Raw genomic sequence first — 16,201 nt, 5'->3', positions numbered from 1 at the left:
GAAAGAAATCCTAGTAAATATTAGAGATGTGTACAATTAATATCATTGCTATTAAGCTTACTTTATGTATTTGGTAATGAAAATACTCCTTCCGACCCCTCTCATTTTTTACAGCTGTTTCTATTTCATGACGTCCTAAACTTTTTTACATCATTCTAATTTTATAAACTCTCTCAATTTATTACCAAATACTCCTCCCGACCCCTCCCATTTTTGACAGCTCTTTCTATTTCACGACGTCCTAAACTCTTTTACATCATTCTAATTTTATAAACTCTCTCAATTTATTTGATTCATAAAGTTATATATAGTTTTTTCACTTTCATTTGACGCATTATCTGTCAAATTAACCTTTTCAATTAATATTACTCGATCTACGATTTCACTATCAATATAACAGCGTATAAGTCCAATTAAGATTTTAATCTTAATGCAACATCAAACTACCAGCATATAAAACGAGATGGATGAGTATAAATTTTTCGTAATTCGATGTCTAAATGTTTTAAAGTTTTCGAGTATATTTATATATTTCAAAATTTCAGAAAAATCATATTTCATCGGTCTGATTTTAGTGTCATTTAAGATTTAACACGTCCACTAAGGAAATATTAAGAAACACAATTTAATTTATTAACTTAGCTTATATATATCTTATTTTTCTCAGTTTTACTCATACTAATTGAAAGAGAAAATCGAAAAGTTAGTATTGTTAAATACTTTTGACATCTTTAATAGAAAGGGAAAATTGAAAAATTAACTGTATGTTTAATTTTCTAAAGTGATCGAGATATTTTCCTGGATTAAAGCGACACCTTAAAGGAGTACATTTTTCTTTTTCTTTATAAAGGAGGAGAAAAAAAAAAAAAACAAGAGTCACAAGAAGGATATTTTGTCCTAAAACATACATGTTGCAAGTGAAAAGTAGGTCATAGCACATGCTTTAATTTCAGTTTAGGGACAAACAAACCCTCCCCATTAGGCAGCGGAGTTGATAGCGCACTAATTCTCACTCATGCTTGTTCGATATTTCCAAAATACCGCGTCTTTTTCAATTTCTCATCTATTATCGTCCTTCTCTCCAAAACTTTGACTCTTTTTGAAATCCAATAACAGTATAGTCCTTTGAAATCTTAAATTGCCTCCACTTTCTAGTTCTAGGTTATAAAACTCACCTTTAATGAATTTAAAAAATTACTTATAATTTGTTAAGTAATTATTGTTCTAGTCTATGAAAGAAACTTAAACTCCTGATTTTATCAAATAAGTTTTTAGTATTTTGAGTTCCATTCTATAATTGAGCATGTTATATTAGGTCACTTACCATTTATTTTAGATTACCAATCAATATTATAAATAAATATCTAAATTTACCTTTAAGTGATCAGATATTTCTCCCTGTAGAATATTAGTAATGTGGCTAACAATTATTTTGAGCTGTAATATCTAAAATTATTATATGTATACATAATACATGGTTGACGAACGATGACGACTAATGCCACGTTAGCAAAGCAGACGCATGGGGTCTATCTTTCTTATTACTCCCTCTGCTCTGCTGCTCTTCTTTCTTGCATCAAATAGCTGTATTCTCTTTCCTTTTTCCCATATAAATTGTATAATTAATACATGCAGATCTTTTTTTATTATTGAATTAGTGTGAAGCTGCTTCTTTAACTCACTCACAAGAAAGAAAGGGGGAAAAAAAAAAAAAACTCACAAGCATCTTCTTGATTTCTTTAATGGTAGAAAACAAACAACACACACTGCTAATTCTTCTTTTAACATCACAAGAAATATTCTACTAAACGCTCTAAATAAATCAATCTCTCCTATACACTACTACTAGAAGTGGGTATAGCTGTGTTTCCTTGATTCTTGGTTGCTTTCTTTTACTTGTATGAGTTTGTGTGTATAGATTTATTGTGATTTTTTTTGGAAGGGATGTAAATGGGGTCTCTTGAAAATGGGGTTTTATTGAAGAAAGATCAGAATTTACTTCGTTCTTCATCAGCAACTGGTAGGAATGCATTTGGTCAAAGACAAGTCAGATCGAGATTTGCAAGATTCTTATTTGTTAAGAAGATTAATTATTTACAATGGATTTGTACTGTGGCTGTGTTTTTCTTCTTTGTGGTTCTCTTTCAGATGCTCTTGCCTGGTTCTGTGATGGAAAAATCTGGGAATTTTAGTCAAGATAGTGAAGTGGGGTATGGGGATTTAGGTTTATTGAAAGAGTTGGGGGGTTTGGATTTTGGGGAAGATATAAAGTTTGAGCCTTTGAAGGTTTTAGCTAAATTTCGTGATGAAGCTGTGGAGGCTAATGGAACTGTTGCTTCAAGGACTGTTGTTAGATTTGGTTATAGAAAACCTAAGCTGGCTTTGGTAAGCATTAGTGTTTCAGTTCAATTCTTACTTGTGTAAAGTAAATCTTGATTGTGGTTAAGTGATAAATTCAAAGTTTTGTTACTAATGGTGGATGCTTATGTACTTGGTTAAGTAGTCCTGTGTGTTTTTGTTCTTTTGGAGTAGCTGCTGATTTATTCTGTTTGCTTGCATATAGGTATTTGCAAATTTGTTGGTTGATCCATATCAAATAATGATGGCTAATGTTGCAGCTGCATTACGGGAGATCGGCTATGAAATTGAGGTAAATTTTGTGATTTTTACTTGGTAAATGGAGGCAATGCCAGCTGCTATGAAATAGGTTTTGGAACTGATAAGAAAGTTAAACAATGTTGTGATGTCTTGCTCTGAACTGATAAGAAAGTTAAACGATGTTGTGGATGTCTTGCTCTGAGATTAATAATAGTGTTAACACAATTAGGGATGTCAGATTCTTTCTTCCTCTTGCTTTAATCTTCTAAGTAAGGATATAATGTTCTTCATGTACAACTGGTAATCAATGCTACATGTTTAGTCAACTCAGAGTACTATTGACTGCTGAAATTAGCGGTAAATGTTAACTTGATTACTGGTTTCATCTTCTGCAGAATTTCAACTGTAGTATTTGTTGAATCCATTGAAGAGTACTTCAGGATTTTTTGTATCAACTTTCCTTTTAACTTGCAAGTAGATTACACAGGGAAATCTTTGAGCCTGGTTTGGGACATTGTTATGCAATCTTATTGAAATAGGTTAAATCTAATAATCTGAGGAAATCGGAAATGTGAGATGGACTTGTGACACAAAAATCTAGTATCAAAGAAGAAGTGATAAGATATGTTGTATATAATTGTAGAGATCATCAAGTTGATCCGGAGTTAGTCAAAAAAGGATTGATGAAGATTTTTCTAGAACACTAGAGAAATAAAAAGACAGCAGTTCAGTAACATCAACTTAGCTTGTTGTATGAAGATGCCTGATAATTGAATTTCAGCTTTTTGACATTTAGTGGTTTAAGAATGAGCGACCTGAAAATGTTACAACTTATGTTTAGAAAGATGTTTTGTGCAGTCCAATAGGACCTGTAAATGAGTCAATGTATGCTCTAAACAGGTACCATTTAGTTTCCTTAATAATTTTTTCCAGCATGTGCTGCTAGGCTTTAAGTATCACAGGTTACGGAATAAATCAAAGTTGCACCTTAATCTTACCAGAGATGGTTATATCTTTTGACACTTATGACCTTCCAAAAATCTGCAGGTGCTCTCACTTGAAGATGGTCCGGTGAGGTCCGTTTGGGAAAATGTAGGAGTTCCAGTCATCGTCATGAACACCAATGGGCATACAAAGATCTCTTTAGATTGGCTAAAGTATGCATATTTTTATTATTTTCTAATAACTGAGTAACTTTTGATTAATGTTGATGATTGATGACGGAAGAAAACTTTTGGCTGTAGCTCAACAATGATTTTCTGTTTGTTATATACCTTTGCTAGGCTTCTTGAAATTATCAGACATAATTTTGTCTACCCTTCCTTAGTTATCTATTTAGAGTATGTGCCATGCTGAGTTGTTGTTCCTTATACCTTAGATATTTAAACTGTTGCACCGCTGAGAATCCATCTATTACCAAAACAGTGGAGTGATATAGTTTCTGATTGTTTTACATGCTCTTGTAGTTATGATGGCCTACTTGTGAACTCCCTTGAAGCTGTCTATGTCTTATCTTGGTATGCACTTTTTTTTTCTTTTCAGTATCAGATATCTTTCTTAAGTGTCCTGTTGGTTAATACTTTTGTGATTTTTCTTCTTTCTCTCTTTTCTGGTGCCTCTTTCCAATGATATTTGTGACAGTGTAATGCAGGAGCCTTTCAAGAATGTACCTCTGGTATGGAACATTAATGAACTTACACTTGCTTCTCGGTTGAAGCAGTATATTTCAAGTGGACAGAACGATTTTGTGGACAACTGGAGAAAAGTCTTTAGTCGTGCCAACGTTGTTGTCTTCCCAAACTACATCCTGCCGGTACTGTTCTTTAATCAAAGATAGATCCCTCCTTCGCCTCGATATGATTCTAGTTTCCATGCATGTTGAAATACCGAAAATTCTGGGTGAAAGATGATTTGCACTCATTTTATGTGTTGGTATTCTGTAATTCACATAGAGTTGTCTTGGTAGAGGTCATCTCACAGACTCACACATAATATTGCCTTCCCAAGAAGGAAATAACATGCATCCAAGGGTATGGTCTAGTGGTCAATGAAGTGGGAGGAGAACCATGAAACCTCACGTTCAAGGTTCAAGTTCAGTAGAAGCAAAAGACACTAGGTGATTTCTTCGGGTCTGCTTAAGCCTTGGTAGGCAGAGTTACCCGGTACTTGTGCTAGTATATGGTAGCAGGTACCCAGTGAATTAGTCAAGGTGTACACAAGTTGGCCCAAACACCACCATCATCAAAAAGAAAAATAATAACAATTAGATATCCTTAACTTCTTCCTAGCTCAAACAATTTTTATGTTCTCGTTATCGACTACTGTATTAAAATTCTTCTTCTTCTGAAATGGATGAGTTATTCAAAGTTCAAACTCCCTTTTGCATTCTCATACTTAGTTCTTGTTAAAGAAGAATCAGTATTATCTGTACGCTGACTATGAGTCATACATTATTTAGATAGGTTATTCAGTGTGCGATGCTGGAAACTACTTTGTCATTCCGAGTTCTCCTAAAGAAGCATGGGAAGTTGATATCTTCATGGCTGTATCCAATGATAATTCACGAGCTAAGTTGGACTATGCACCTGAAGACTTTGTTATTGCGGTTGTGGGGAGTCAGCTTTTATATAAAGGCCTCTGGCTAGAACAAGCCCTTGTTTTACAGGCGTTATTACCGGTTTTTTCTGAATTAGCAAATGATGGCAATTCAAATTCCCGTTTCAAGATTGTTGTACTGACTGAGGGTTTAAATACCAATTACAGTGTTGCTGTGGAGGTAAAGGATCCTTTTTTCTTGAGTAAATTGTCTCCTTGTCTTGGTCTGTATAATTTAGCAATTTGAATGTCTGTAAAAACTTTTTTTTGGGTTCTTCTCATATGTACTGTAGTAACTTGGCAGTGTGATTTCCATAGGCTATTGCGCGGAACTTAAGATATCCCGAGGGAATGGTGAAGCACATTGCTCCTGCCGAAGATACAGATAGAATTTTGAGTGTGGCTGACCTTGTTATATATGCATCTTTCCGTGAGGAGCAATCTTTTCCAAACACTTTGCTAAAGGCAATGTGCTTTGGGAAACCTATAGTAGCTCCAGATCTACCAATGATAAAGAAATATGTAGGTATCTTAACTCGTTAAATTTCCTGTGGGTATACATTTTTTGCCAAGGTTGACATGTACGTTCTGACTTAAATGCATAATGATATGCTTTCTACTTTTAAAGCAAGGGACTAAATGCTTTACGCTATTATCAGGTTGATGATAGGATGGTTTTTGACTTTTAAAGCAAGGCTGACTATTTTTACACTATTATTAGGTCGATGACAAGGTGAATGGCTATCTTTTTCCAAAAGAAAATGTCAACGCTTTAGCACAGATCATGTTGCAAGTAGTATCAAATGGTGAACTATCACTTCTAGCCCGAAAGGCTGCTTCAGTTGGTCAACGTACTGCAAGGAACCTTATGGTTTCAGAAAGTGTTGAAGGGTATGCTTTGTTATTGGAGAACATTCTCCAATTTCCATCTGAAGTTGCATATCCCAAGGCTGTCACTGAAATTCCTGAAAAAACAAAAGCAGAATGGCAGTGGCATCTTTTTGAAGCAATCGAGACAAAATATTCTCAGAACAAGACTTTGAACACCTCAAGATATTTGAGCAAGTTTGAAAAGCAATGGAATCCGGACCAAAGAGAGGGTTCTGCAGCTGTGGTGGAAAAGAATGAGAACTTTTTGTATAGTATTTGGGAGGATCACAGAAATACTGAGATAGCTAATAAGAGAAAGAGAAGAGAAGACGAGGAGGTAATTGATTCTTGGACTTGCCGTTCTTCTTCTGTTTGATCTCCTTTAAATACTTAACTTTGTGACTGGTTATTACTTCTACCAACAAAGCAACAGCAAAAGGAGTTGCTTTGTAACTGGAAAATTCCGTAGATTAATGTTATTTTTATCTTTTTGCTTTTAAATGAGATGCAGTTGAAGGGCAGAACTGATCAACCTCGGGGAACATGGGAGGAAGTATACAAAAGTGCTAAAAGGGCTGATCGGTCTAGAAACGATTTGCACGAAAGGGATGAAGGGGATCTTGAAAGAACTGGTCAACCATTGTGCATTTATGAGCCTTATTTTGGAGAAGGGACCTGGCCCTTCTTGCATAGTACATCACTTTATCGTGGCCTTGGACTAGTGAGTCATCTTGTTTTCTAATTGCTTCACATTTCTCTATAGCTTGCTTGACAGGTTATGTATGGGAGCATAAAATATTAGTTCTCTCCTTAGTTTTTATTTATTTTCTTAACTCAATACCGTGGACGGTGAACCATATGCAAAGAAGACTGAAATTTTGTGCTACTGAAAGAAAACTGAATTGAATATTAGCTATAGTTTTTATATTTTTCTAAAACAATCTCACTTTTGCAAAGTCTGTCACCAAGTTGCTTTATATATATGGTGGTTTCCTTTTTCTTCCATTTTGTCAATTCCTCAGTGGTAAATCTTTTCAAAAATTGAATTGACAATTTGCTACGTGAGGATTGTTTTCTTTGGCTTATCAGTGTCATAACTGTATCTCCATTGAAATTGGATGCCAATCTGGCTAGATAGAAATATAACTTAATTTGCAAAATGACATGGTACTAGCCTTGATTGGTGGAAGTTGGCTATTACTATTTCATGTAGTGTTGATGTATTTAGTTATGATCTTTCGATGTATTTTACTGCCAAAACTTTTGATAGTCTGATTCATTATCTCTTTGAAGTTGGTAAATCACGTAACTCATCAGTCTGATGTCTATCTGAATTGGCTCATTGCAGTCGACCAAAGGGCGACGACCCGGTCATGATGATATGGATGCTCCTTCTCGGCTTCCACTTCTAAATAACCCTTACTATAGAGACGTTCTTGGTGAATATGGAGCCTTTTTCGCTGTTGCTAACAGGATTGATAGGATACACAAAAATGCCTGGATAGGGTTTCAATCTTGGAGAGCAACAGCAAGACAGGTATATATTATTCATGGATGTTTCCACTTCTCATTTTTATATTGTAGGCAACTTGTTCTTCTGCTAGCGTGGGAACATGATAGCACATCCACAGAAGAGAGTGTACGGGCCCTTGCCCTTAATTTAGCTTAGATGCGGCTCGAATGTCTTTATGCAATAGGTTGTGTTAAGCATGCATTCACTGTAGGCTGTCTAGAATTCTCTTACTATCTTAGTACTAATGAATTGCCTTTCCGACAGATGAGTTTTGGTTGCAACTATCTTCATTTACTACCTCAAGCATTACACTATCCCTGTTGCTGGTGAATAAATAAATTAAGCTCTAACTAGATATCCTCCTTTCTTTCTTTTCTTCTTTCTTTTGGGTGGATAAGTGACTCTGACTAGACATTCTTTGAATGAGTGTCTATTTTTCTGATCTCTTCAACTTAAATTTTATTTCGAGTGGATAAACTTCAAAATACTAAAAAAAAAAATTTAGTGCATTACAAAATAAGATTTTGGATCTGGATTCTGGACTCTGCCTAACTATCATCCAGTGTGACCTGTCAAGTAAATGAGTGCTAATTCATACTCTCAAATTTACTGCTCCAGCTGAAGTTTGTCAAGATTTAAATGGTCAGAGGTTCTTCACCTCTGCCTTGAACGAAACAAAGAGTAACTTGCCAACCTGTTTTTGAATATCTTTTTAGTTGTTTGCTCTTGCTTGGCAATTGAGTTGAGACGTGATGTATTAAGTGCAAATCGCATTACTGTACCCATGGGGTTTTATTTTGATTTACAATTTATACTAACGTTGTAACATAAACAGCAAGCGTTGTCCAAGACTGCTGAAAAGTCACTACTTGATGCTATTGAAGCGCGAAGGCATGGTGACACACTCTATTTTTGGGCTCGTATGGATGTGGATCCAAGGAACCCACTCAAACAAGATTTCTGGTCATTTTGTGATGCTCTTAATGCTGGAAATTGCCAGTAAGATACCCTAATTATTTAATTTATTTTCCCATGATTGCAACACCCCTGTTTAAAAAAAAAAAATCTTTTATTTGATATTGTTGGGGATGCATTGCCTAATGTCTTTCCCGTCATATATTGAAGGTTTGCTTTCTCTGAGTCACTCAAAAAGATGTACGGCTTAAAGCAGAATTTGAGCTCTCTTCCTCCCATGCCTGTGGATGGAGGCACATGGTCTGTCATGCACAGTTGGGCTTTGCCTACCAAGTCCTTCCTTGAATTTGTAATGTTTTCAAGGTTTGAATACTTTTTGCCTCTGCAAGTCATAGTTGAATCCTGAGATTGGGCCCCTGAATTGCTTTTCTCATTGAAAGGTCTCTTAAAGATGTAATCTTCCTTTGCAGGATGTTTGTTGATGCACTCGACTCACAATTGTACGAAGATCACCATCGAAGTGGCCGTTGTTATCTTAGTTTGACAAAGGTAGTGATGCTAATTTGGGAGGCACAAAACATGAAAATGTGCACAAAATGCATGCATTTGTTGTTTACTTCATGCATCCATGCATGGTAAATAATTTGCTTACTAAGCTCATGTTTCTGAGACCTGATTGTTAAACAACTAGCAGAATGAGCTAAAGGAGGAGCGATATGTCTAATAAATAAGAGGAGTATTGAATTAAAACTCTTAAAAAGAATGTCTTGAAATTCGTTGTCTTACTGACATTGGGAGGTATATTCCCTTGTGGTAGGTTGCTTCATTTATAAAAATATCATTGACATTGTTATGGACTTAGCTTGTAACCGTCAAGTTTTTCTGACATGTTTTCAGGACAAACATTGTTATTCAAGAGTCATGGAGATGCTTGTCAATGTTTGGGCATACCATAGTGCAAGAAGAATGATGTATGTGGACCCACAGACAGGCTTGATGGAAGAACAGCATAGACTAAAAAGCCGTAAAGGCAAACTGTGGGTGAAATGGTTCCAATTTAACACTCTTAAGAGCATGGACGAGGAACTGGCTGAGGAGGCGGACGCTGACCACCCAAAAAGAAGGTGGTTGTGGCCGTCAACTGGTGAAGTTTTCTGGCAAGGTATCTATGAGAAAGAAAGAAACTTGAAAAACAAAGAGAAAGAGAAAAGGAGGCAACAGAGTAAGGATAAAATCAAAAGGATTAAGAATCGAACTCATCAAAAAGCATTAGGAAAATATGTCAAACCTCCTCCAGAGGAGTTGGGACATTCAAACACGACAACAACAGCAACAGCAAAGCTTAAGAGGTAGCACTAGTCTACAGGTAGTCTGTCCAGAGTTAAATAGTCTAATTTGGTCATTATTTTTTTTTTCTTCCAAAATGCCTACCATTTTTTCATTTTTGTTCAGAGGGATGTATAGGTTTTTATGATGTGCATGAGCGTGTATTGAGCGTAGACGCATCCTTCTGATAGTGTTGCCAAGCATGTGCATGTATTATGTTAGTGTTTCTTTTCTCCATTCTTTTATTTGCATCACTCATTTTCTCTCCAAGCTTCTCGTCTATATAGGAGAATGAGAAGGATGGATTTGTAAGCTAACAGTTACCCGCTGAGCTTCAGCAATTGTACGTGTTGTAACTTAAGAAAACTTTCTACACCTTTCTGCTGAGTGAAATTACGTTGTTTACTTGAAATGCAAGTTAAATCTACAGTAGTTGCTGTAAACTGAGATACATCACTGAAGCTAAACCAGATCGAGTCATTTTTGAGGGGAAGACCGTTGTAACCATATTATGTTGTTATCAATCACTTTAATCCACTTTCATCTGCATATGTCCCTGTGTGAGTGCAGGGTAGCATTTCAAATCGGGGATCTTCTTATGAGTTAATTACGGTGAAGTACATAATATAAAAGGTTCATTTTTATGTGTTGTGAGCAACTGCCCCTAGTGTATCAAACTACAGAACAGACGCTTATACGTCAATATAAAGCAAGTGTTCGAGGAGTTGGTTTAATTTTTATTCCTCCCACCAAGGCTAGAAAAGAAAATAGCTCTCTTTTTTCCAGGTCTAATACTCGTTATATGAGTACACCCCATGTATTTTTTATTATTTGATAAACTGATTCCAATTGATTGAGATTCTGAATTTCACTTTATCAATAAAAGAGAGCGTGGATCAAATATCTTTTGGGTTCCCAACTACCATTTTGGATTTACTCTTTCATATAGAAAGCTTGGGATCCACATTTCACCCAGAAATCTAGGCTGAACTTCTAACTTGCCCGCTTCAATTTCGTCCATTAATATCCTTTTTGAATAATTTAACTTCAAGATCCTCGAGATTGTGAAGGCTAAAGAGTATAACTGTGGAAACAGGCAATGCGTATTTCATGTTTTAGAATTTCGAGAGTTCCTATTACTGACTACAGTGTTGGCTTCAAACATGAAAACAACATGAAAGAAGCCCAAGCCTTGTGAATAAGTATTTTTTTTTAAGGGGTCGTTTGGTTGGTGGGATGAGATAGACAAGGATATTCTGTGGCATTATTTATCCCACCTTCTCTATGGGATAACTTATCCCACCATCTATACTAAAATGGTTGGATAAAATAATTCTAGGAATAAATAATACCCATTACCAAACGCCTGATAAAATAATCCCATGGGATATCCCAGGATTATTATCCTTATACCATCAACCAAAGGACCCTAAGGGGTCGTTTGATACGGGGACTAAATTATCCCGGGATTATAGTCCCCGGACTAATTTATCCCATCTGGGACATCTCAGCTTATACCATGCACCAAACGACCCCTAAGAGCTTCGTTAGCGTGTGGTTATTTGCTTTCAAGTTTTCTATTGTTTAACAGTCAGTATATCGAACTTAATAACTGCTACGCTACGCAGAAGCACAAACTAACAGTAACAGGGCTTCTATTTTGTCTACAAGTGGTACAAAGAACAACTTTCCACAACCATTCACATTCAACTTTTTAAACTATAAAAAGCATGCAGCTTTGCAGCATTCCAGCAGGAACAAAATACAGATTTCATTGAAATCAAAGTAAAAATATGGCAATGAAGATTCCATTTTTGCTACCTTATGTCCCAATACTGTTAATTTTAGCGGCTAGCGGCAAGGTCTGAAGCGGGAGGAATTGCTATCTATTGGGGACAAAACGGCAATGAAGGGACACTAGCCGAAACTTGTGCTACAGGGAACTACGATTTCGTGAACTTAGCATTTCGTTCATCGTTTGGCAGTGGTCGAAATCCAATGATCAATCTAGCAGGCCATTGTGATCCATACACCCCAAATGGATGTGTTAATGTGAGTTCTGATATAAAATCTTGTCAATCCAAGGGAATTAAAGTTATGTTATCGATTGGGGGAGGAGCAGGTGCATACTCAATTGCCTCCTCTGGAGATGCTAGTCAAGTTGCTACTTATCTCTGGAACAACTTTTTAGGTGGAAAATCGCCCTCTCGCCCTCTTGGGGCCGCGATTTTGGATGGAATTGACTTTGATTTAGAGAGTGGTGAAGGACCATATTGGGGTGATCTTGCTAAGAATCTTGCAAAATATAGCAAGATAGGCAAGAAAGTGTACTTAACTGCAGCCCCTCAGTGTCCATTTCCTGATGCTTGTGTTGGAGGGGCCTTGCAAACAGGTAAATTTTCCAAATGGTCACATAACTATATTTTTTAATAGAAAAATTACAATTTTCACCCTACTAATACAAAAATCACTGCTGCTGGAAAATTAAACTTTCGATGGATAGATATTTTTTTTTTTTACTTTTTTCTTATTTTTAATAAATACATATTTTTAATTAAAAGAGAACCAACCTGATCGGACCAGACCCAACACCCATATGCAGAAATTTGATAAATACAAACCCATTTTTTTGCAGGGCTTTTTGACTATGTTTGGGTACAATTTTACAACAATCCCCCATGTCAGTATAATCAACAAAATGTGACTAGTTTTCAAGATTCATGGAAGCAGTGGATTTCATCAATTCCTGCAAAGAAAATATTTCTTGGATTGCCTGCTGCTCCTGATGCAGCTGGAAGTGGATTTATTCCAGTAGGTGATTTAACTGCTCAAGTGCTTCCAGCTATAAAGGGTTCTGCTAAGTATGGAGGGGTTATGCTATGGTCCAAGTATTATGATGATCAAACTGGTTACAGTTCTTCCATAAAAAGCCATGTGTAGATATTTGTACTGTTCTCTTAAAAGTTAAAAACAGTATATATTACTCCATTCGTCTCAATTTATATGATACACTTTGACTACACACTTCTTCCATTAAGAGTCATGTCTGAATATTTGTATTGTTCTCTTAAAAGTTAAAACAGTATATATTAATGTAGTGAACTTTGACTATGCACTGAGTTTTTTTTATTTTTAAAAAAAAACTTTTAAAACTTATGATGTAAAATAAATTTGTGTTGCTTTAAATTATCTCATTAATTAACGATAAAATGAAAAAATAAAAAATAAATCGATTCTAAATATAAAAGTATCTTTTGGGCCACACACTAAAAGAAAGTACATTACACAAAAGGACTAATTTGTAAAATAATGTGATTTTGTTCGCTACCAGTTTATAACTATATATAAGGGAGGATCCATGATTTTTGTAGTCCTCAAAACCTCAAAACTTTCATTTTTACCCCTATGTGACCTTTATTTACATAGTTACCTACATGTAGTTTGGTAAATTTTAAAAAGTTTGATGGCAATTATACCCCAAAAAGCAACAAAGGTAGATTACACTTGTCAACTATCAATAATTTTTTCCAAAAGTTAAGGGTCCCATGTATCCTCATTTAGATAACTTAATTTTTATATACTATCAAGAAATCATATAAAATTGATAATATTTAATTAAGGATAATTTAGTGAAAAGACTTCTTAATTTCTAGGTATGAGTGATTTGTTAGAGCAAATTTCTTTTCCCAACTAAAGCGTTTATTATGTCTTACTTTACATTTAAAAATGTCTTAAGTCATATGTTCCTCTCCATATGCTTTCTCTCTATTAAACATCCAACATTTTACTTCTTTAGTGATATCATATGTGCTTACAAATACAGAAAGTAAAAAATTATTGAATGACATTGTTTAATATTGAAAATGAAGGTAGAGTTATCAGTCTAGATTAGATTACCTTTAAGATTTCTTGTTTGATTAACTAAGAATTAATTTTTTTAAGTATGAAGCATATATGAATAACTAAATTGATTCTTGATGTTCATTTTATGAATTTAGTTATTTATTGAATTTCGTCTAAAACTAAGGTTAAAACACATTTGACTAGCATAAAGCCTTGACACATAAAATAATGAGTGAAAAATTAATAAATATCAAAAGAAATCTATTTTATTACTACTATATATAAGAGAAGATCCCAAATTTTTGTAGTCCTCAAAAGATTCTTAATCCTATGATGTTGCTACACATGGCTTTGTTTTGTCTTTTCTTTGCCTATTATCATTTTTTAGATTCATTCTTTGTCTTAAGTCAATTTTTATGTGGGCATATGTAATTGATGTATATTTTACTACTATATATAAGGGAGAATTCCAAATTTTTGTAGTCCTCAAGAATTCTAATCCAATGGTATTGTTACACATGACTTTGTTTTGTCCTTTCCTTGCCTATTATCAATTTTTTGAACTCATTCTTTATCTTAAGTAAATTTTTATGTGGGCATATGTAATTGGTGTATATTGAATTGTAGTAACTTTTTGTGAATCTTTTCTTGCTCTTTACTTCCTTCGGTTCATATTATATGGTATTCTTAGCTTTCATATTTAATTCGAATAATTTTTTTATATAACTGAGAAGGTATTAATAGTTTTTTATACCGAATTTTTATTATTTAGATAAGTGAATTTTTTACATAACCAAAAAATTGTAACTATATATAAGGGAGGATGCAATATGTAGTTCTCACAAGAATTCTAACCCTATAGTGTTGCTAGACGTGGCTTTGTTTCTTCTTTCCTAGCATGTCCTCATTTTTTTGACTCATTCTTTATCTTAAATTAATTTTTATGTGGAACTATGTAATTGGTGTATATTGATTGTAGTGCAGTAGCTTTTTGTGAATCTTTTCTTTTTCTTTATTAATAGTTTTTCTTTATACCAAATTTTTCGTTATTTAGATAAGTGAATTTTTACATAACCAAAAGATCATATTAAGTAGGTACTATTTAATTAAGGTATATTAGTTAAATGCTTCTTACTTTCTAGCCCAATATAAAAACATCATATAATATGAACTGAAAGGATTATTAAATTATCTTTTACATTGTTTGTTATTATACATATTAGCAAAATATAGGCAATTATGGAGCCGCATTATCGTTTTGAACTGGAGATTTACTAGATCTTATTAATTACTCTTGCCCCCGTATTAATTTATGTGACATTTTTCATCTTCCCGGAATTAATTTGACTAACTTAACAACAACAACAACAACATACCCAGTTAATCCCACAACGTGGGGTCTGGGGAGGGTATTAATTTGACTAACTTATAAAGCTAAATTGAATAAGATCAACTTAATATTTTAAAATTAAAATTTAGATATTAAAATTACAAAAAGTACTATAAATTTCAATTTTAACTTAGAATTAATATTTTTAAGCATAAACTATATATGAATAACTAAATTGATTCTTGGCGTTCATTTAATAAAACTAATTCTCTTCTTAATTTCGTCTAAAACTAACATTAAATCGCCACATTTAGCTAGCATAAACTATTGTTACATGAAATATTATGAGTAAAATTAAAATATAATATATTTCTATCTATAAATACAAAATTATATGCTCACGGATTCATAAAAATGTCAATATTTTTCAATTTATGATTTTCACCGAGTTGTAATTATTTTACATAATTAAAATATACTCCCTCTGTTTCAATTTATGTGAACCTATTATTATTTGAGGAGTCTTCGAGGTGGTTCTTTGATCACGTTTTCCTTATATTTTTTCTAAATAATTTGAAGTAAAAATTATCATAACTTATAGTATTTTTTATATAGTTTTTAAATATATAAATTTTATCTTTACAAACTTGAAAAATTTATGTCAAAATTTAAGGTCAAAGTTATAAAGTTTGACCCTCGTACTCCAAAAAAGTTTACATAAATTGAAACGGAGGGAGTATTACTTTACAGAATGTCCACTCGCTTGTGTCCTTTTTGTATTTGATAATTTTTCTGCCAACCTTCCTTTCTCATAAATAATTTTGTTTTAAAATGATCTAATAAGTTGACTAAAGAGCATTAATAATAATGAAGACTTATTAACAATACAAATTTAACGTTCCACTGAATTGTTAATTATGCAGTAAGAAAATAGGTAATAGATTATACTTTTATAAATAAAATATTGGGAAAATAACATCGTATGCCATTTTGGGTAAACTATTTACCCGAAATGGCCATACTTTTTTTTTTTTTTTTTTTTTACATTTTGCAGCCTCCATCCCATATTGAAAAACTTTTATTTACCCGAGTGGCAACCCCCCCCCCCCCCCCCCTCTCTCCCAATATCAAACTCCAAGATGCTATTTTTTCCTTCCAAATCTCTTTCTAATGTTGATTTTTTTTAGGGTATAGTGTGTACAAAACACATA

The 16,201-nt window shown here is 33.9% G+C and overlaps 1 protein-coding gene and 1 pseudogene across 1 annotated transcript; both read left to right on the top strand.

The window, feature by feature from the left end:
• Positions 1-1,501: 1,501 nt before the first annotated feature.
• Positions 1,502-10,192, top strand: LOC132645507 (uncharacterized). Its single transcript, XM_060362518.1, has 14 exons — positions 1,502-2,385; positions 2,564-2,650; positions 3,646-3,755; positions 4,065-4,115; positions 4,240-4,411; positions 5,057-5,374; positions 5,512-5,715; positions 5,915-6,400; positions 6,575-6,784; positions 7,412-7,600; positions 8,412-8,575; positions 8,702-8,854; positions 8,962-9,040; positions 9,389-10,192. Exons 1-14 carry the CDS (start codon positions 1,951-1,953, stop codon positions 9,842-9,844), a joined length of 3,114 nt encoding a protein of 1,037 aa, XP_060218501.1. The 5' UTR covers positions 1,502-1,950; the 3' UTR covers positions 9,845-10,192.
• Positions 10,193-10,770: 578 nt separating this feature from the next.
• On the top strand, positions 10,771-12,837 carry LOC132645508 (acidic endochitinase-like; annotated as a pseudogene).
• Positions 12,838-16,201: the final 3,364 nt, after the last annotated feature.

This window comes from Lycium barbarum, chromosome 6, assembly GCF_019175385.1.
Source record: "Lycium barbarum isolate Lr01 chromosome 6, ASM1917538v2, whole genome shotgun sequence".
Taxonomy (NCBI): domain Eukaryota; kingdom Viridiplantae; phylum Streptophyta; class Magnoliopsida; order Solanales; family Solanaceae; genus Lycium; species Lycium barbarum.
The sequence above is the reverse complement of the archived record's forward strand: the minus strand, read 5'-3'. Positions and strand labels throughout refer to the sequence as shown.

Bases quoted from the DNA above. Each gene is read 5' to 3' on its own strand.
- LOC132645507 (XM_060362518.1), top strand. From the start codon at position 1,951: ATGGGGTCTCTTGAAAATGGGGTTTTATTGAAGAAAGATCAGAATTTA. The intron at 4,412-5,056 runs GTACTGTTCTTT...TACATTATTTAG, and splicing joins TCCCAAACTACATCCTGCCG to ATAGGTTATTCAGTGTGCGA. The intron at 8,855-8,961 runs GTTTGAATACTT...CTTCCTTTGCAG, and splicing joins GAATTTGTAATGTTTTCAAG to GATGTTTGTTGATGCACTCG.